This window comes from Miniopterus natalensis, chromosome 19 (assembly GCF_054644295.1).
Source record: "Miniopterus natalensis isolate mMinNat1 chromosome 19, mMinNat1.hap1, whole genome shotgun sequence".
NCBI classification, from domain to species: domain Eukaryota; kingdom Metazoa; phylum Chordata; class Mammalia; order Chiroptera; family Miniopteridae; genus Miniopterus; species Miniopterus natalensis.
Window position 1 is genome coordinate 37,570,356 of NC_142099.1, and position 20,092 is coordinate 37,590,447.

General features: G+C 53.3%; 1 protein-coding gene across 1 annotated transcript; it reads left to right on the forward strand.

Moving 5' to 3' along the window:
* Window positions 1-1,349: 1,349 nt before the first annotated feature.
* ALDH9A1 (aldehyde dehydrogenase 9 family member A1) lies at window positions 1,350-19,394 on the forward strand. Its single transcript, XM_087828170.1, has 11 exons — window positions 1,350-1,558; window positions 2,900-3,045; window positions 6,101-6,230; window positions 6,526-6,660; window positions 7,898-8,094; window positions 8,701-8,841; window positions 12,103-12,291; window positions 12,515-12,602; window positions 15,321-15,462; window positions 17,154-17,266; window positions 18,661-19,394. The coding sequence occupies exons 1-11, from the start codon at window positions 1,381-1,383 to the stop codon at window positions 18,753-18,755; spliced, it is 1,554 nt and encodes a 517-aa protein (XP_087684296.1). The 5' UTR covers window positions 1,350-1,380; the 3' UTR covers window positions 18,756-19,394.
* The last annotated feature ends 698 nt before the right edge of the window (window positions 19,395-20,092 follow it).

The following is a 20,092-nucleotide window of genomic DNA, read 5'->3' on the forward strand; positions in this document are numbered from 1 at the left end:
GCTGACCCCGCAGCTCCACAGCGCTGGTCGCCAGCTCCCCACGTGTTTCCATTCCGTTTATTTCCAACGGACCTCATCACACAGGCAGGAAGCTGGGTCTGGCCCTGGTGTTCTGAGCTTGAGGCCAGCCGCTCCCACTTGAGGACGCAGACCCACAATCTCAGTGGCACTGAGGGGTTCGCAGCGCCGGAAAAGTTGCCCAGCATGGCGTGTCGTCTACTTCTACTCTTAGCCTGAAAACCGTGCTGGTGGGACAGGAAGGCACATGGAGAAAGACCGAAGCCCCTGGACGAGAAGGAAACTCGCAGGAAATAACGGATGTCCGTCCACGCGGCCAGTTTCTGTTCATGACAGTGCGCGCTGCGGGCTCCTCCGACAGCTCGGCGAGCCCGCTGCGCAGGGCGGCCTCGGGTGGCGCCGCACCGCGCTCCCCGGACCCGCACCGAGCTCCGCGGAGACCCGCACCGCGCTCCCCGGGCCCGCGCCGCGCTCCCCGGGCCCGCGCCGAGCTCCCCGGACCCGCACCGAGCTCCGCGGAGGCCCGCACCGCGCTCCCCGGACCCGCACCGAGCTCCGCGGAGGCCCGCACCGCGCTCCCCGGGCCCGCGCCGCGCTCCGCGGAGGCCCGCACCGCGCTCCCCGGGCCCGCGCCGCGCTCCCCGGGCCCGCGCCGCGCTCCGCGGAGGCCCGCCCCATTCTGTGCGAGCGCTGGGTGGTCCCGAGCGGCCCCCGAGCTCCTTCAGGATTTACAAAGCGGTTCCACGCCGTCTGCCTCCTTGACCAGCCTCCCTGGGTCTTTACCATAACCTTGGGAAAGTATGCCATACAGATAATACTTTCATAATAAAGGGGTATCCCCCAAAGTAACATTCCTGACACCCCAGCCTTCTGCCTTTTTTCCTCGTTAACCCTCACTAGAGGATATTTTTTCCACTTCTTTTCAGAGAGAGGGAGGGAGGGAGGGAGGGAGGGAGGGAGAGGGGGAGAGAGGGAGATGGGGGGAGGGGAGAGGAGGAGGGGGAGAGGGAGGAGGGGAGGGGGAGAGGGAGAGAGAGGGAGATGGGGGAGGGGAGGGGAGGAGGGGGAGAGGGAGGAGGGGAGGGGGAGAGGGAGAGAGAGGGAGATGGGGAGGGGAGGGGAGGAGGGAGGAGGGGAGAGGGGGAGGGAGAGGGGAGGGAGGAAGGGAGAGTGGAGGGAGAGGGGAGGGGGAGGGGAGAAGAGGCGCCACCTGGTCAGACCCCGCCCCCGCCGGGTCTCTGAACTCTGGTCCCGCCCCCTGAGGCCCCGCCCGCGCGCCCCGCCCCAGCGTCCCGCAGCGCCCGCGGGAGGCCCCGCCCCATCCGCCCGCCGCTCCGCGCAGTGCTCGGCGCTGTGCCCCGCATGCTGCTCCGCTCGGGCCCGGCCTTGCTCCCCGCGCTGCTCCGCGCCCTGGGGCCCGGTCCCGCCGCCATGAGCACCGGCACCTTCGTCGTTTCGCAGCCGCTCAACTACCGCGGCGGGGCCCGCGTGCAGCCGGCGGACGGCTCCGGCACGGAGAGGGCGTTCGAGCCGGCCTCCGGTAACGGGACGGCGGGACGGTTGGGGCGAGGGCGGGGCGCGGGGCCTGCGGCGGCCACGCGCGCGCAGCGCCGCCGCCGGGTGACGGCCGCTTTCCGGGGGGCGGCGGGGGCCTGGCTGCCCCGCGGGGAAAATGCCTCCGCGCGGGAATCGGCCGGAAGGGGAACCGTGCGCCCCGCGCCGCGCCGCAGCCCCGCCAAGGGGCCCGGGCTTCTCGTTCGGGGCGGGCGCTTTGCTGGGTTTCGTGGGTCACTTGCGAGCGTTTGCGGAACCAGCAAGGCCCGCGCCGGGCGCCCCGGGGCCTGAGCGTGGCTCCCCGACCGCGCGGAGCGAGCGCCCGCTGGGCCCCAGGCGGCCCGACGCCCGCGACGCGTGTCGCCCGCGGCCGCCGCCTTTAACTGGCCGCTCGCGTTGGGAACAGAGGTGGCGGGTTCGTGAAGCCCTGGAGAGAGCATTGTCCCTGGAGGCCTCCGCGGGGACCCGCGCCCAGGAAGGTGGCTTCTTGCCCCAGAACAGGGCTGGGGAGTAGGATTGGAGAGGAGGGACTAGGTTTTTTCATACCCCGCGTTTAGGGATCACTTCCCGACGGGGCTGCTGGTTAACCGTACTCTCAGTTGTTAGCACTGCGAGGCCACTTGTGTAGAACATAGACCCGGGATTTAAAGTCAGTTCATCACCCAGGAGACGCTGAGTCTGCAGGATCCCGCAGCTTCTCAAACATTGTTAAGGAGTGTCGCAAGGTCATTGCTAGGAAGTTGGTGTTAGTAGGCCCGCTTGTGAAATAGAGGTGGGCAGGGGTTCTTAACTGAAAGTTCAGGGCGTGCTCAAGGTCAGGGTGTGCTTGGGGCAAGGGACATGGTGTTGCTAATTATGTGATACAATTATGTTTCTCTGCAGAGAACTCTGCAGCTTTTATTAGATTCTTAAGGGGTCAATGACCCCAAAATAGAGTTAACTGCTAGTGTAGGGATGGTAGTGTAGGGATGGTCACTAGTCAAACTGTACTTAAAGATGAGAAGGCGCCGGGCGTGGCTCAGCAGATGAACATTGACCTAGGATCCAGTAGATTGAGGTTCAATTCCTAGTCAGGGCACAGGCCCGGGTTGTGGGCTCGATCCCCTGGTTGGGGGCGTGCAGGAGGCAGCTGATCAGTGACTCTCATCATTGATATTTCTGTCTCTCCCCCTCTCCCTTCCTCTCTCTGAAATCAATAAAGGTAAACTGTTAGCTGTTTAAAAAGAAAAAAAGACAAGAAGGGGATCCTAAGAGGAAATCTGAATACATAATGCTTTATTTAAATGTGTGCTATCTGGTGAGATAACTCACTCGCCTTGTTTTCTAGGCCGTGTGATTGCTACTTTCACATGCTCAGGAGAAAACGAGGTCAATTTGGCCGTTCAAGATGCAAAGGCTGCCTTCAAAATATGGAGCAAAAAATCTGGCCTGGAGCGTGGCCGAATCCTTTTGGAGGCCGCCAGGATCATAAGGGTATGCTTCAATTTATTCCCTCCGGGGAAAGTTGTCTTGCCTTGCCCAGAGGGTTCTTGGGGATGGTTGGTAGTTTGACATTGATGCATGGTTAGGTTATAACTTGTTTATGAAATTGGAAAGTATTTCTCTCTGCTCACCTGGGTCATACAACAAGCTTTCGTGAGGGAGTCCCTGTCAGGATCTTGTCTCTGTGCTGTCCCCCCTGGTGGGTTTTCTTTTCCATCTTTGTTACAACATGTGCTTGGCAGGTTATCTCTTTCCTTTTTCTTTCTTTCTTCTTTTTTAAAATCCTCACTGGAGGATATTTTTTCCACTGCTTTTCAGAGAGAGTGGAAGGGGGAGAGAGAGAAACGATGTGAGACACATTGATGGGTTGCCTCCCGCATTCACCCTGACTGGGGCCGGAGATCGAGTCTGCAGCCGAGGTACGTGCCCTTGGCTGGAATTGAACCTGAGGCCCTTCAGTCTGTGGGCCGATGCTCTAGCTACTGAGCCAAACTGGCCAGGGCCTTCTTTTTTTGAGAGGGGGAGAGAGGGGGAGAGAACCAGCAATTGGTTGCTCCACTTGTTGGGGCATTATTGGTTGAATCTTATAAGTGCCCTGACTGGGGATCAAACCTACAACCTTGGCTGTGGGGACAGCGCTCTAACCCCCTGAGCCACTTGGCCAAGGCTCTCCTTTTCTTTTTAGCCATGTGTACTTGTCTCTTTTTAGCTTTCCCTCTGATGACTCTTAAGTTCTTCCTTTTTCAAATTTATTTTTATCTTAATTGCCTGGGAAGATTTCATAGATTTATACATGTTCCCTCTTAAAAAACAAAGTTAAAGTTTTTTACAGTCTTAAAGCAACCATGCCAGGCTCTCGTTACCGCTTTGTTAAGACCATGCTTCTTCTTTCCATTGGTTTCATTCATTTTTCATGTACAGATATTGACCCCATTTATTTTAAATTGGATCCATAATAGCAAATATCTTTCTCTTACATATTCGATCCTTTCATCTTCTTTCGGGGGAAAGGCATTATTTAGATTTTTTTAGGTGTAATTTCCTAAACTTTTCAGTTCATCCCTGAGCCATCTCCAGTGTCTTTGAGTTGCAGGTTACAACTAGAAACAGTATTTGAAAAGGGTATATTAGTGAGCTGTGAGCATTAGAAGATAACTGCATTTCTTTTGGCGAATTAAAGCCGTGTGTGCATGTAACCTGTTCACTGTCAATGATGTAGTTGGCTACTTTGCATAACTTCCCTAAGGACTGTTCTCTCCTGCTGTATGCATGTGAACACATTTGTATGTATTCCTACTTATATACATGTATAATATTCACTTCTCAAAGCATTCCTTTTCTAACTGATCTTGAAATGAAATATTGGTCTTAAATCCGGGACAGTTAACAAGAGAGCAGGGCTGCTGTTCAGCAATAAGCTTTTATTTCTCTTCCCAGTGTAACACTGCCATTCCTTTTATTTTTGTTGAAATAAAAGCTGTTTCTACTTTTAACAACTGGGCCTTGTATTCTGTCCGAGTGTTACCTCTGTTGCGGTGTGTAAGGTGGTCTGCCTTAAAGCTAGCCTCGGTGTGTAAGGTGGTCTGCCTTAAAACTAGTCTCGGTGTGTAAGGTGGCCTGCCTAAAGCTGGCCTCGGTGTGTAAGGTGGCCTGCTTTAAAGCTAGTCTCGGTGTGTAAGGTGCTCTGCCTAAAGCTGGCCTCGGTGTGTAAGGTGCTCTGCCTAAAGCTGGCCTCGGTGTGTAAGGTGGCCTGCCTAAAGCTGGCCTCGTGTGTAAGGTGGCCTGCCTAAAGCTGACCTCGGTGTGTAAGGTGGCCTGCCTACAGCTGGCCTCGTGTGTAAGGTGGCCTGCCTAAAGCTGGCCTCGGTGTGTAAGGTGGCCTGCCTAAAGCTGGCCTCGTGTGTAAGGTGGCCTGCCTACAGCTGGCCTCGGTGTGTAAGGTGGCCTGCTTTAAAGCTAGTCTCGGTGTGTAAGGTGCTCTGCCTACAGCTGGCCTCGTGTGTAAGGTGGCCTGCCTAAAGCTGGCCTCGTGTGTAAGGTGGCCTGCCTAAAGCTGGCCTCGGTGTGTAAGGTGGCCTGCCTAAAGCTGGCCTCGTGGGTAAGGTGGCCTGCCTAAAGCTGGCTTCGGTGTGTAAGGTGGCCTGCCTACAGCTGGCCTCGTGTGTAAGGTGGCCTGCCTACAGCTGGCCTCGTGTGTAAGGTGGCCTGCCTAAAGCTGGCCTCGGTGTGTAAGGTGGCCTGCCTAAAGCTGGCCTCGTGGGTAAGGTGGCCTGCCTAAAGCTGGCCTCGGTGTGTAAGGTGGCCTGCCTACAGCTGGCCTCGTGTGTAAGGTGGCCTGCCTAAAGCTGGCCTCGTGTGTAAGGTGGCCTGCCTAAAGCTGGCCTCGGTGTGTAAGGTGGCCTGCCTACAGCTGGCCTCGTGTGTAAGGTGGCCTGCCTAAAGCTGGCCTCGGTGTGTAAGGTGGCCTGCCTACAGCTGGCCTCGTGTGTAAGGTGGCCTGCCTAAAGCTGGCCTCGTGTGTAAGGTGGCCTGCCTAAAGCTGGCCTCGGTGTGTAAGGTGGCCTGCCTACAGCTGGCCTCGTGTGTAAGGTGGCCTGCCTAAAGCTGGCCTCGTGTGTAAGGTGGCCTGCCTAAAGCTGGCCTCGGTGTGTAAGGTGGCCTGCCTAAAGCTGGCCTCGTGTGTAAGGTGGCCTGCCTAAAGCTGGCCTCGGTGTGTAAGGTGGCCTGCCTAAAGCTGGCCTCGTGGGTAAGGTGGCCTGCCTAAAGCTGGCCTCGGTGTGTAAGGTGGCCTGCCTACAGCTGGCCTCGTGTGTAAGGTGGCCTGCCTAAAGCTGGCCTCGTGTGTAAGGTGGCCTGCCTAAAGCTGGCCTCGGTGTGTAAGGTGGCCTGCCTACAGCTGGCCTCGTGTGTAAGGTGGCCTGCCTAAAGCTGGCCTCGTGTGTAAGGTGGCCTGCCTACAGCTGGCCTCGTGTGTAAGGTGGCCTGCCTAAAGCTGGCCTCGTGGGTAAGGTGGCCTGCCTAAAGCTGGCCTCGGTGTTGCGCACAGGAACGGAAGGATGAAATCGCCGCCGTGGAGACCATCAACAACGGCAAGTCCATCTTCGAGGCCCGCCTGGACATCGACACCTCCTGGCAGTGCCTGGAGTACTACGCGGGCTTGGCTGGGTCCATGGCCGGTAAGCCCCGGCCTCGCTCCGTCAGCTCCTGAAGGGCCAGGTTTCGGGGCTAACAGGCCTGGGTCTCCCCTGTTTTACGTCATCTGTGTTATCTCCTGGATGCGCAGTAAGCTTTCGAGGATGACGGGAAGTTGGGTGACCGTGGGTGAGAGGGACAGCCGGCTCTTCCGTGGAGGGGATGTGCGGGAGCGGAGTAGGGCTGCCGGAGCGGCCGGGCGGAGCGGCTGGAGCGGGTGGAGCGGGTGTGGTGAGGCCTTGGGGAGAGCTGACGCCTCTGCTCCCGTTTGCCCCGCAGGCGAGCATATCCAGCTCCCAGGGGGCTCCTTCGGTTACACCAGACGGGAGCCGCTGGGTGTGTGCGTGGGGATCGGCGCCTGGAACTACCCCTTTCAGATCGCCTCCTGGAAGTCGGCCCCTGCTTTAGCGTGTGGTGAGAAAGAGCGGCTCCTCCTGTCTCTCCCCTCACCTGTGCACACTCACTCACACTCATGCTCACAGTCACACACACTCACACATTCTGACACTCATACACAGATACACACACTTATTCACAGTCATACAGTCACACAATCAGGCACATTTGCACACTCACACACATAAGTACACTCATGCACACATTCACACGCATACACTCACACTCACATGCACACTCAGACACACACACACTCACTGATACACACTGACGCACACACTCCATTACCCCCATTCACAGACACAGTCTTCACATCAGAAGGGGCCGTGCTGGGCACAGTCTCAGAGGACACATGTCCATTCCTGCACGGCCCCTTAGGGTTTGTAGTGTAGGTGATGCACACAGATTGTGTCTGTATTAAAACTATTTGTATTTATCTCATATATTACTGGTTTGGGGAAGGAAGAAAGCTTTGATCTTGGAGGTTTTGTTTTTTACTGTCAGATTGGATTAGATTTGTGCTCCCTGTAAGTCTCTTCCTTTCTGGACGTGAATTTCTGTGAAGGGGAGCACTTGGGAATCTCACATGGTTAAGGAGCAGAAGCTAAACTTCCTCCTCTGTTTGTGTTAAGAGAAGTGACATCCAAGGCTCCCATCACAGAAACTGGCTGACGGACTTCAGGAGTTTTCTCGTACTACTATATATATGTAATTTTTTCAAAAAATTAATTTTTAGAGCGAGAGGAAGGGAGAGGGGGAGAGAGAGTTGAAATGTCAGTGATGAGAGAGTCATCATTGATCGGCTACGAGCCTGCAACCCGGGCACATGCCCTGACCAGGAATCGAACCACGATCTCCTGGATCCTAGGCTGATGCTCGACCACTGAGCCACGCCCAGCCGGGCACGAGAGACTTTTTAAAAATATATGTTTTTATTGATTTCAGAGAGGAAGGGAGAGGGGGAGAGAGAAGCACCAGTGATGAGAGAGTCATTGATTGCCTGCCCCCTGCATTCCCCCGACTGGGGATCAAGCCCGCACCCTGGGCCTGGGCCCTGACCGCGAATCGAACCCTGACCTCCTGGTTCATAGGGCGACGCTCAGCTGCTGAGCCACGCCAGCCAGGCGAGATACATTTGCTTATTGATAAGGACTTGATGGGACAAGGACCAGTTGGAGACGTTCTTGGCTTGTCCCCCAGTCCTGTCCTGCGGGGATCACCCACCAAGTCCTGAGTGTGTGTGGGGCTTCTGCAGGAAACGCCATGGTCTTCAAGCCGTCCCCCTTCACGCCCGTGTCCGTGCTGCTGCTGGCTGAGATCTACACGGAGGCTGGGGCGCCTCCCGGCCTCTTCAACGTGGTGCAAGGAGGGGCCGCCACAGGCCAGCTTCTGTGTCAGCACCCCGATGTGGCCAAGATCTCCTTCACCGGGAGTGTGCCCACTGGCTCGAAGGTGAGATGGCACAGTCCGCGTTAATGCAACGGCATCGAGCTGTGGGTGTCCGGCCCGCCCAGAGCCCGCGTTGGAGGCCTCACCTCCGACCTACCCTGCTCAGGCGGGAGGGAGGCCGTGGGTATTACCCCCGTGGGTCTGAAGGGGACTCAGACGTGTGAAGGGGGAGGGGAGTGCACTCGGCAGGGTGGAAGCCATCAGCTCCTGGTCTTGGGTGGGCTCGGGCTGCCACGCGTGGGGTTTGATGACTTCGCTCGTCCGCAGCAGCCACCTCGAGAGGAGGGGTGTTTCTTAGTTTACTTCATGTTCACTGTTTTGACTCGACTGTGCCCTGAGCTCTGTCAGCCTTGAACAAGGATCAGTAGTCATAGAGGGAGTGTCCTGGGCAGTCGGCGAGTGGACAGTATTTGTAAGTGAATTCCCCCTTCAGAATGCCGAGTGCGTTTCCGTGGCTCGTCCTCGGTGTTCCAGAGAAGGGCGTTTAAGTGGACAGAGCCCAGCGTTTACCGAGAGCAGCGTCCGCGGTGCCTTTGGAGGTCTGCGGTCTAGTCCACCCGGCACGATCTCCTTTGTGCTCAACCTCTGAGTGTGTTCTTGTTCTGTAAGATCATGGAGATGTCGGCAAGAGGAATCAAACCTGTCACCTTGGAACTTGGAGGCAAGTCTCCCCTCATCATCTTCGCAGACTGCGACCTGGAGAACGCCGTGAAGGGGGCGCTGATGGCCAACTTCCTCACGCAGGGCGAGGTGGGCGCCTGCCCGGGGACAGGCTGGGAGGGGCCTCACCCCTGCATCGAGCGGCATGTTTCAAAGGCTTTTTATTTGGAAATAATTCCAGAGCTCGTGGACAATTGCGCAGATAGTCCAAAGAATTCGTGTGAACCTTCGAGTCAGGTCCCTCAAATGTCCACGTTTTATTGTGTTTATCATTACACACATATATCTGTCTTTTTTTTCCTGAATTCTTTGAAAGTCGCAGGCATAAGATCCACAACCTCTAAATACTTATGTATTTCCTAAAAACAGTGCATTCTCTTACATAAGCAAGTAGACTTAATCAGTAGCACTGTCACTCAGTCCTTAGACCTTCTTCAGATTTCTGTATTTCTTTGACTACCATCCTGTTAGCAAAAGAAAACAATTTTTTTCCCGGTCCAGCTGCTGTGTCCCGCCCGTGTCCTTTCATCTGGAGCAGTCCTTCAGCCCCTCTTACCTTTCGGGACCTGGACACTTTAAAGGGTACAGGCCATTGATTTTAGGGAAGGTCCCTCATTTTGGGTCCACCTGGTGTTCCCCTTTGATTAGATTTAGTTTATGCATTTCTGGCCAAAAGAAACCACCACAAAAGGGATGTTTTATTTTCAGCCGTGTTCTAACTTTGATCTCTGGCTTCAGGTGGGTGTTTGTGTAAAACTGCTTGTTTCTTGCTTGGTGGTTACTAAGTGTCACGTAGGTGACAGTGAGATGTCCTGTGCCCACCAGACGTGCACCCACCAGTTTAGTACCCTTTCGATTTTTGCTGGAAACAGTTTTCATTGTGGTGGTCGCTCAGTGGTGAGTTTGCAACTGTTACTCAGTCTCCATTTTTTAGTTCACTTTCTACTGTAAGAAAGAACGTTCCCTGGTCTCATTCATTTCTGTCAGCACGGACCCATGGATCCTTAAGAGCTTCTGTGGGTAAAACCCATTACTTGTTTCAATGCTCAATCGTAGACTCGGCAGGTGGCAGCCCCTCTCTGTGACCCTTTGATATGTCCTCATTGTCCCTTGAGCACGTGACCTCTTGGCACAGCAAGGTGTGCCAGACACGCCCGGTTCTTCCCCTGGCCGAGCTCTGGAATCAGCCTTTCTCTACGAGCCTGGTCCTATTCCGTGGTAAATGGTAGTTAGAAACCAAGATCTGGGTGCCACTGCCTCCAGACCCTCTCAGAGCCAGAGCTGGGAATAGATGTTGGCATCTTGTGTGTACATGTGTGTGCACATGCACACACATGTACACCTGCACAGGCACATCCACACATTCACACATGCATGAGCACACCCGCATGCACATACACACATGCACACACATGCACACGTGTCTATTTCTATATCTATTTGTATTAATAACCGCAAGTTCATACAGGTGGCCCAGTCGCTTCAGTCCTGCAGGGTTGGTTTTCTCCCCTCCCTTCCATGCGTGTGACTTTCTTTGACGGGGAAGCCTGGTGTCAGTTACTGGCAGCATGCTTATTGAGTTGTCGGTCTAGGATACATTTGTAGCAGTTTCAGATTTGTGCAAAATAAGCCTTCTAACTAGAGCTCATAGTTTTTTACAGTTCCTTTTGTCTTTAGCCGAGGGTGTAGTTAAAACTCTGTTCAGAAGTTAACCCGGTCGGTCCTTCCTTCCCCCACCCGCGGTGTGGTCATGATACTCATTTTAAGAAACAAGTCGACGGATTTCTGTTTTGTTTCATTTGAGGTTTATTTTCCCGCATCCTTGCTGATTTTAAAGGTTTGTTTATTGTGATTAGGGGACAGACTAACATGGCTCTAAATGGCAGAATTTTACACCAAGCCACACAGACATGTCAGTCCTGCTGCCCCGACCGGTTCCCAGGGCTCCTGGAGGTCGCCGGCCCACCTCTCTCTGACCTTCCCTTCCTGTCTTTCTTTTCACACAAGTGAGCAGATGCCTGTATGGTCTTATTCCCCTTCTTCCTTGTGCACAGAGGTACTTTCTTGCACTTTGCTGTCTCGTCTAACACATCATGGAACCACTGTTTCATTCCATAGAACGTCTCCATATTTTTGTAGCTGCCCAGGTATGCCTCGTGCAGCTCGTAGCGTCTGAACGGTATTTACGTCACGTCGATGGGAGAGTCTAAATACTCACTATTTGTGATTTTGGAGACAAACATTGACTATGAAATGCTCTGGGTTTTTATTAGGCTCATACCCTGAGTTCTTAACTCTACTCAGACCCCTCCCATTCTTACCTCTTCCCCTTAAATATGCAGCCAAATTGAGCAGCTGATGTGAGCAAATAGGACAGGGCCTGAAGGTCATATGGATCTATTACCGGCCTTAGGAAAATTTAAACAACCACAAGAAGATGTAAGTTTAAAATATATATATATATATCTTTCTTGATTTCAGAGAGAGGAAGGGCGAGGGAGAGAGAGAAACATCAATGATGAGAGAGTTGTCATTGATCGGCTGCCTCCTGCATGCCCCTGATTAGGGATCGAGCCCGCAACCCGGGCATGTGCCCTGACCTGGAATCAAACTGGTGATCTCTTGGTTCATGGGTTGATGCTCAACTACTGAGCCACACTGGCCGGGCAGAAGATAAAGTTTTTTCTCAAAGGGCAGACGATTTCACCCTAGAGCCTCGGCCTGCAGACTGAAGGTTCCTGGGTTTGATTTCAGCCAAGGGCATGTACCTCAGTTGTAGGTTTGGCCCGGGTTGGGGCACGTGCAGGAGGTGACCAATCAATGTGTCTCTCTCACATGGATCCCTCCCCCCCTCCACTCTCTGAAAAGCAATGGAAAAAATATCCTCAGTAAGGATAAAAAAAAAAAAATTTAGCTCGGCCGGGCGTGGCTCAGCGGTTGAGCGTCGACCTAGGATCCAGGCGATAGGGGTTCGATTCCCGGTCAGGGCACATGCCTGGGTTGTGGGCTCGATCAGTGACTCTCTCATCATTGATGTTTCTGTCTCTCTCCCTCTCCTTTCCTCTCTGTGAAATCAATAAAGATATATTTAAAAAAAAAAAATTACTGCTCAGAGGCATATAAATTGGCATGGGCATCATGGCAGTGTCTATTAAAAAATATCTTTAAAAACAAAAAAGAGCAGACAGCTTGTGCTATGTTACATGTGTGATGCTCTTCAGGACGGAGGGAATTTTTATATGTGGAACGAACCTTTACAAAGGTGTAGTGTATTTTTTAAGCTTAAGCCTATGGGATTTCCCCCCCTTTTTTTCTTCTCTGCATACTGATAAACTCGTGTCTCTTTTCCAGGTTTGCTGTAATGGCACAAGAGTGTTTGTGCAAAAGGAAATTCTTGATAAATTCACAGAGCAGGTGGTGAAACAGACCCAAAGGATAAAAATCGGAGACCCCCTTCTGGAAGATACCAGGATGGGCCCCCTCATCAACCGACCACACCTGGAGCGAGTCCTTGGGTTTGTTAAACAGGCAAAGGAGCAGGTGAAGAACTTGGGGAGCTGGGGCAGGGTGGGGTGAGGGGAGGGCAGTTACTCCCACCGCCTGGTGCTGGGCCTGTCCTGTGGCCGTCCCCCCTTGTCTCCTGGGGTCTGGGGCAGTGTCCTGCTTTGTCCTTGCGGTGGAGTGACTAAGCCTGCGTTTGTCTAGGAAAGCACGTGGGGGCTGCTTGTCTAACATAAAGTATGCGTTCTGTCTTCTTTGGCAGGGGGCTAAGGTGCTGTGTGGGGGAGACCTATATGTACCCGAAGATCCCAAGTTAAAGGATGGATATTTCATGAGACCTTGTGTATTGAGTATGTTCTCTTATTTGCTTTTAAATAGTTTGAATGAAATATCAGATGGGAAAGAATTTTTATAGAGCATGTGTATGGTGTCAAGCAAGGCTTGGCAAATGGTGTGTCCCCACTGCCCAGACTGAAGAAGTAGAAGTTCTCCGTTACCTTCGAAGCCCCTGGGACGACCAGGTGTGTCAGTGCACCAGGCACTTACTGGGTCTACGCCTGTCGTTCTGGAAGCAAGGAGCTCGGAGAAATGAAAGTGCAGGTTTGGGAAAAGAGTGATGAGTCGCGTTTCTCAGGAAAGGCAGTGGAGAATGCATCTTCCTTTGAACCATAGAACATCAGCGTGATGAAACCAATTTGTCAGACAATACAGTAGTATTTCTAAAAATTATGTCATTTCAGAATGTTTAGCACCTCTTTTCAATCTAAAAACCTGGCCTGGACGGTCAGGTGTAATGTTACCCAACTGCCCTCAACCAGTTACGTCCGTCCTCGCTCAGGGTGACGCCGCCCCGAGGCCCCTCCCGTTCATGACGTGTGTTAGTGCCTCCTGAGTGCTGCGAGTTTTGTAGGCTGTGAAGAACTGTATGCAGGCTGGAATGTGTGAAGTGATTCCTTGCACATAACATAACTCAAAGGTAGATCTGGTTGATTTTTGTCTCCAAGGGTGAGATGGTCTCAGTTTTTACCGTCGATATTCGATGCACTTTGAGCCTTTGACCCTCCCCCAGGAGGCCTCAGAGCTGCGAACCTGATGTCCCTGCCATGGACAGCCTGTGGTCACTCAGTGAATAGGAACAGCTGGCAGTGTATTATTTTTATTTTTAAATATATTTTTATTTTATATTTGGAGTGAGAGGAAGGGGGAGGGAAAGAGAGAGAAACATCAATCAGGAGAGAAATATTGATTGGTTGCCTTCCGCACATGCCCCAGCCAGGATCGAACCTGCAATCTGGGTGTGTGCCCTCACCGGGAATTGAACCGGTGACCTTTCCGTGCACAGAACGACACCCAACCCCCTGAGCCACCCGGGCCAGGGTGGCAGTGTATTTTTAAATAAAAAATATAGTTGATCCCAAATCTATTGAAGACCAAACATATGCCTGGAAAAGGAACAGTGTGCCTCGTAGTGTTTATAGTGGTTTCTCTGAATGCTGGGATTGACGGCAGTTTTTATTACACTGTGCATTTCTGAGTGTTGCAGATTTTAATTTTTCATTTACTTGATACTGGGGACTGAAGTTGAGTGAGTGACGTTTGGGGCAGGACCCTTTTCTTGTACGTCAGCTGCACTCGCCCTCCTCTCCTCCAGCTGCTGCCCGGAGCGTGCCCCCAGCTGCTCTGTTTCCACCCTGCTCGAGACCATCATCGTGTTCTGGGCTTGTTGAGCAGTGAATTGTCTTGAGTAGTAACATTCTGGCTAATGGTTTCCCTAAAAATTACATGTGGATGCCTAGTTTCCAAAGAGTTAGAACTAGTAAATCTCGCTTAAGCACCGCCTAAGAACTGTTAATCCCTAAGCACACGTAAGCTGTCATCCCCGTCGTAAGAGAGGAAGACTTGTCATCTTTGTGGATATGTGAACAGTGGTTACAGACTTTCTCCCACGAAGCCGGTGCTGGCAGCAGGTTCTGAAGCTGTTCTCTGGCCTGCACGCCGCTCACATCATAGCGCGGCCTGTAAGCCCCGTCGCGCTTCGCCTGGGACCGCCCTGAGGGTCGCTCGCTGCAGGGACAGGGCAGACGGGGCCCCTCGCTCCAGAACCCCTGGGCTCAGCATTCGACATGGACATATATGAGCTTGACATGTGCTTGTTTTAAAATGTCAAGTGTGAATTGTATCATTTTAAAGAATTGTCCGCTTAAAGGAACTTAAGTACATTTTCATACCAAGTAAATACCCCCTCAGTTATTTCTAAGGTTTTTTTATATTGGAACTTTCTTTTTTGTTTCTAATTCTATCACAGAGTCATTAAGAAAATGTGAAAAGGAGTAAAAGGCATTAATCATATATGTAACTTTTTTTCTTAATCCTTACCGGAGGTGCTTTTTTATTGATTCTAGAGAGAGGGGAAGGGAGAAAGGGGGGCATCGATGTGAGAGAAACATCGATCGGTTGCCTCCCACATGCCTCGCGGCCGGAGATCGAACCCTCAGCCTAGGTGTACGCCCTGACCAGGAATGGAACCTGCGGCCTTTTGGTGCACGGGAGATGCTCCAACCCACCGAGCCACCCGGCCAGGGCCATATATGTAACATTTTAACAGAAATTGGGACAGCACCTTAAACAGTTTGTATCTTCTTCCGTGACTATCATGAGCATTTACTTTATTAAATTTTCTTCAAAAATGTTACTCTGAGGAGCTTCATAGAAGTCGGTCTCTGGGATGTGCATGGCCCAAGCGGCTGTCTCTTGCTTAGATGTTCAGTTTGTTGCTTCCAGCTGTCACGGTTGTGAGGGATGTGATTGTCCTTGCGTGCGCATGCCGCTCACCTCATTAGCGGTCTCCTTGCGATCAGTTAAAATGTGGCTATAGGATCACACAAAGGCTGTGCCTCTAATATATAGTGTCAGGTTGCTGTGCAGAAGGGGTGTCCCGTACACTCTGGGAGCGTCCTCTGGAAGTTTCTGGAAAGCTGTGTGTGGACTGTGTGCTGTGAACAAGGGGACATTTCAGGTGCCGGGAATAACAGTCCTGCGCGGTGTCTGGTTTATTCCACTGCGTGCAGCTAACTGCAGAGATGACATGACCTGCGTGAAAGAAGAGATCTTTGGGCCAGTTATGTCCATCCTGTCATTTGACACCGAAGCGGAGGTTCTAGAAAGAGCGAACGACACCTCTTTTGGACTAGCTGCCGGTGTCTTCACCAGGTATGTGGGGAAGGCCCCAGCGGGCTCTGAGGAGGGGGCTCCTGCCTGCTCGGGGGGGCCCGGTGCCCTCGCAGGGTCTGCCCTCGCTGCGTATCTGTCGGCATTTCCGGTGAAGTCAGAAGATGCCCAGGTAGCATTTTGTAGTTTGCCCTCCATGGCCAGAGCCCTGCTTCTGAGTTTAAATTGAGCTGTAAACTTGGTCGATGACAATTCTGCCCTTTCTCATTGGTTTATGGAATGAATATTTACGGCGCTGACCTAGGTAAAGCACGAGGGTCCACGTCCAGGAATTTGGAAGGCCGTCGGCTCGTAAATGCTGCGCCACGTTCTCCCAGAACGCGGTCCTGGCAGCTGGCAGCTAGGTTGGGGTGACTGGAACGCACTGTGCACACGGAGCTTTTTTCCCATTCCACTTTTAGGGCATTCCCGACGTTAACTACTGTGAGTAATGTGATCAGTGTCTTTCTATGTGACAGTAGGAAGGGAGCGGGAGCACTGGGTCTTTTGAGTGGTGGCAGGTTGCTCCACTGTGCGCACTCTGCCTAGCCTCTGGCAGTTAGTCAGAGGCAGGTTTCTAAGTCTGCTTCACACTTGCGATTTTGCTGTCTCTTTGGTGATAAACAAGGTTACATTTGTGTGTGGCTTTGTGGTCCAGAACCTGGGAAGGAAGACCTAGGTCTCCCTTGAGGACCTGAAGTAATAGCTTCTCTTTGAGCTCCGAGGAAAAGATTCAGGAGCTGCTTTAAAAAAAACACCCACAAAACTTTATATTTTAGAGTAATTTTAGTTTTACCGCAAAATTGAAGGCACAGAGATTTCCCGCCTGTGCCCCCCCTCCGCGCACAGCCGCCTCGTTACCAACATCCCCACTAGACGGCCCTTGTGTTACACCTGATGAATCTGTACGACCGTGTGCTCTTACCCCAAGTCCACGGTTCACTGGGGTTCACTCTTGGTGTCATGCAGTTTGGGGCTTTGGACAGATGTGTGGAGACTGGGACCCACCACTGGGGTCTCACACAAAGCAGTGTCCCTGCCCGACAGCGTCTGTGGGAAGCTGCTCTGTGGTGTGGGGACCAGTGGGTTAAGTCTCGCCCTGTGTTTGCTGCCACGATGCAGGCGAAGGCCGCTCACAGCGGAGGGCGGCTCGTATGCTGCTGCTTTTTTAATAGCTTTATTGGGATAATTCACACACTGAGCAATTTGCCCAGGTGAAGGGCACAGTTGAGTGGCTTTTAGTATTTACAGAGCTGTGCACCTGTCACCGTGACCTGATTTCAGAATGTTTCCACCAGTTCAGGAACGTTGAGCCGCTGCTTACTCTCCCCTCCCCGCAGCCACCGGCCTACTTCCTGTCCGTGGACTTGCTCCTTCTGAATATTTCATATAAATGGGATCATATACGGGGCGACCTTTTGGCTGCTGCTCTGAGCATCATGCTCTCAAGGTTTATTCGTGTTGTGACGGTGTCGGCACCGAGCACGCCATTGCTCCCGCTTACCGAGGAACGGCCCGTCGCCTCTTTATACGGTTGCGTCCTGCTGGTGACGCCGGGGCCGCTGTCCTCCGCGGCTGTTGTGCGTAACAGCGAGCACCTGTGTAGGCGTGTCTGCGAGGCTGCGTAGGAACTCGCCGCTGGCCTGCTAAGGCAGCAGGAGCCGAGTGACCTGCGTGTGTGGGTTTTCCTCCAGGGACATCCAGCGCGCTCACCGCGTGGTGGCGGAGCTGCAGGCCGGAGTGTGCTACGTCAACAACTACAACGTCAGCCCGGTGGAGTTGCCCTTCGGTGGCTATAAGAAGTCAGGTGAGGAGCTGGGAATGGGCGAGCCACAGGCTCGAGGGACGCTGTCGTCTTTCAGTCCTATCGACCAGGGTCCCAAACATGCCTCCGTGTCGATAGCGTCCTCCCGGGGCCCGCTGCTCGGTCTCTCCGAGCGCATGTGCCCGCTAACCTGCATCTCAGAAGGGTCCGTCTTGTGGGTAGAATTACTTTTCTTTACAGGCTGTGTCACTGTAAGAGTAAAACCACCGCCAAGGTCCCATCCTGGCAGCGTACGTCACTGTCCCCTGTGGAGCCTTTAGATTCGGCTGGTGTAGTGTCCTAAGGTCTCAGGAAGCAGATACTAATATGTCTTCTCCGTTATGACAAATTAATAAAAATCCCTTAATCCAGCAGTTAATCAGTGATCGCCACGACACCGGTGGCACATGGAACGCTTTTCCTAGCCACCGCCTGCTCGTACATTTCTTCAGTGATCAGTTGGACATGTTACTGTCATGTCTGTAAGTGTGGTGTTGGGGGGAGTGTGCAGCGTCAGGAGTAGAGCCATTACGTCGGGGTTCTCTCTTTGGACTTGGTTGCCTGTAAGTGTTCACTGAGTCCCCACACTCTTCTTATGCAAGTTGGTTTGGACTTTGCAGCCCAGTCCCTTAGTCTCTTGGCAAATGCTTATGGCCCTCACAGGGTTGGCCGGCGTAGAAGCCCGTATGAGTGCTGATGAGGGGGTGGGTGTTGACTTGACAGTTTGATTGGGTCTTTTCCTGGCATTCCCTAACCACCGTCCCCTGGGGCACCCAGAGGAGCTGTGCACTGGCCCAGGTGCAGAGTGGGAGCCGGGCGCTGTTCTATGAGACATAACCATCAGTGCAGGGAGAGGTTTGTGTGGCATCTGCAGCTCGGCCTCATGGGGTTTCCTAGGCCACTGTTGCCTCCTCAGGTCTGTATCTTTGGAGCAGTGCCCACGGGCATGCCCACCAGGATGAGGGAGGGACAGGACAGCCAGCTCTGCAGAGCACCCTGGCCTCATGCACGCCCAGCCAGCTCTGCTCAGGATTTTCAGAGGGCCTGGCGGGGTGCGCCCTGGAGACGTGCATGTGTTGGGGACTGGGCCTTGACCTTAGCAGGCAGAACCTACCTAAGTCTGGGGCAGGGTGACAAGAAAGGCCAAGCAGGGGGTGCTGCTCCTTCAGCACAGAACCTTATCCACGGCCACATCCACGGCCGTCGGGCAGCACCTTGGCCTCGCTGGTCAGGGGTCACTTTCCCATGCTTTGCTCCACAACTGATGTGTACAGTTGAGGACCTGATCTTCTCCAGCCCTGTGTTCTTCCCTGAGAGGCAGTGCCTGTCTCTGAAGGTCACTGCAACCTTTCAGACATGCAGTGATGGCTTGTTGTCACCCCTTGTCTTCCTTCCAGGGTTTGGCAGAGAGAATGGCCGTGTGACAATCGAGTATTATTCACAACTGAAGACTGTATGTGTGGAGATGGGTGATGTGGAATCTGCGTTTTGAAAGCAGCCGTGAGCCCCGTGGCTGAGCACTTGCAAGACCAGCGGAAGCAGTGTCAGCACTGATGCCTCCTGGACCCGGCTGCGCAGGGTCTGCACTTGCCTTAGTGTCGCTGTTGCTCAGTCATCTTCCTGGCTGAAGGTTGCACAAGTGCCTTTAGGTTCTAATCGAGAAAGCTGCGAATTTCTGCAGCACAAATTTCTGCGTGATCCTGAATAGCCAGTAACACACTTTTGGAGACAGGACCAGGATTGTGCCTCGCCCCTGGATTCCACCCCTGCCCGTGTGCGTGAGCTCCCTCCCTTCCTTGCTTACTTTGAAGAACCTGCTCCCCTTAGGTTCCTGGTGGACTCCAGACAGATGCTGTGGGCTCACTGGCATGTCTTAAGCTCCACCTCCTGTCATTCCACTCAGAGCTGACAGTTGGGACAGGAGGGGATTGGATACTGGGCGGGTCAGTCTGTGTGAATCTAACTCACCAGGGAAAGCACTGTTTCTACCTGGGGCTGCAGGAGAGGATGTGGTCCTCCGTCTTTGAACTCCAGCTTGCTGTCTGGGACACAACAGCTCCCTGTTAAATGTCCAAGTTATCTATGTGCCTGTGTGGTATACTGGAATTAAATCACACTGTTAATCCTTTCAGTTTCATGTTTTGATATGAAACACCTCTCAAGATTATTTAGGACACAGGATGGGGTTGATGTGAAGCACATAAGGCAGAGAGCTTGCCTTCTCTGAAGCAAGTACACACGGCAGGCCTTGGTGCCTGTAACGAGCCCCTAGGCCCCTGTGAGCTTAGAGGTGCTGGGTGCCTCCCGCCCTGATAGGCGGTGCTGTCAGACCTTGGTGACCTCTCAGACTGGGGAGCCACCTCCTTTGGAGAAGGGTTACTGTCTAACAGCTGTATTAGTCGGGGTTTCCCAGAGACACAGAACCCTTAGAATAGTGTGTCTGCGACTGTGTAAGAGGAGGGTTACTCTAGGACGGGCTCACGTGACTACGGAGGCTGAGAAGGCCCAGCACCTGCACCTGCAACTTGGACTGGGGGAGCTGGGGTAGATCAGGGCAAGTCCAGGGCTTGAGAGCTGGGGAGCAGATGGGGTGAGTCAGGCCCGAGCCCAAGAACTGGAGCTGATGTCCCAGGGTGGAGGTGGGTGGCCCAGTGCAGGTGGAGAGCGAACTTGCCCTCCCTCTGCCTTCCTGTTTTGTTGGAGCCCTGACCTTTGGACGCTGAGCACACACACTGGGGAGGGTCTCTGCTCACTCAGTCCACCAGTTCACACTCATCTCTTCTGGAAAAACCTTCAGACACACATGGAAATAATGTTTAACCAGCCATC

Excerpts from the sequence above, each read along its gene's own strand:
- ALDH9A1 (XM_087828170.1), top strand. The coding sequence starts at position 1,381 with ATGCTGCTCCGCTCGGGCCCGGCCTTGCTCCCCGCGCTGCTCCGCGCC. Across the intron at positions 6,231-6,525 it reads CTTGGCTGGGTCCATGGCCG|GCGAGCATATCCAGCTCCCA; the intron begins GTAAGCCCCGGC and ends TTTGCCCCGCAG. Across the intron at positions 17,267-18,660 it reads CGGTGGCTATAAGAAGTCAG|GGTTTGGCAGAGAGAATGGC; the intron begins GTGAGGAGCTGG and ends TCTTCCTTCCAG.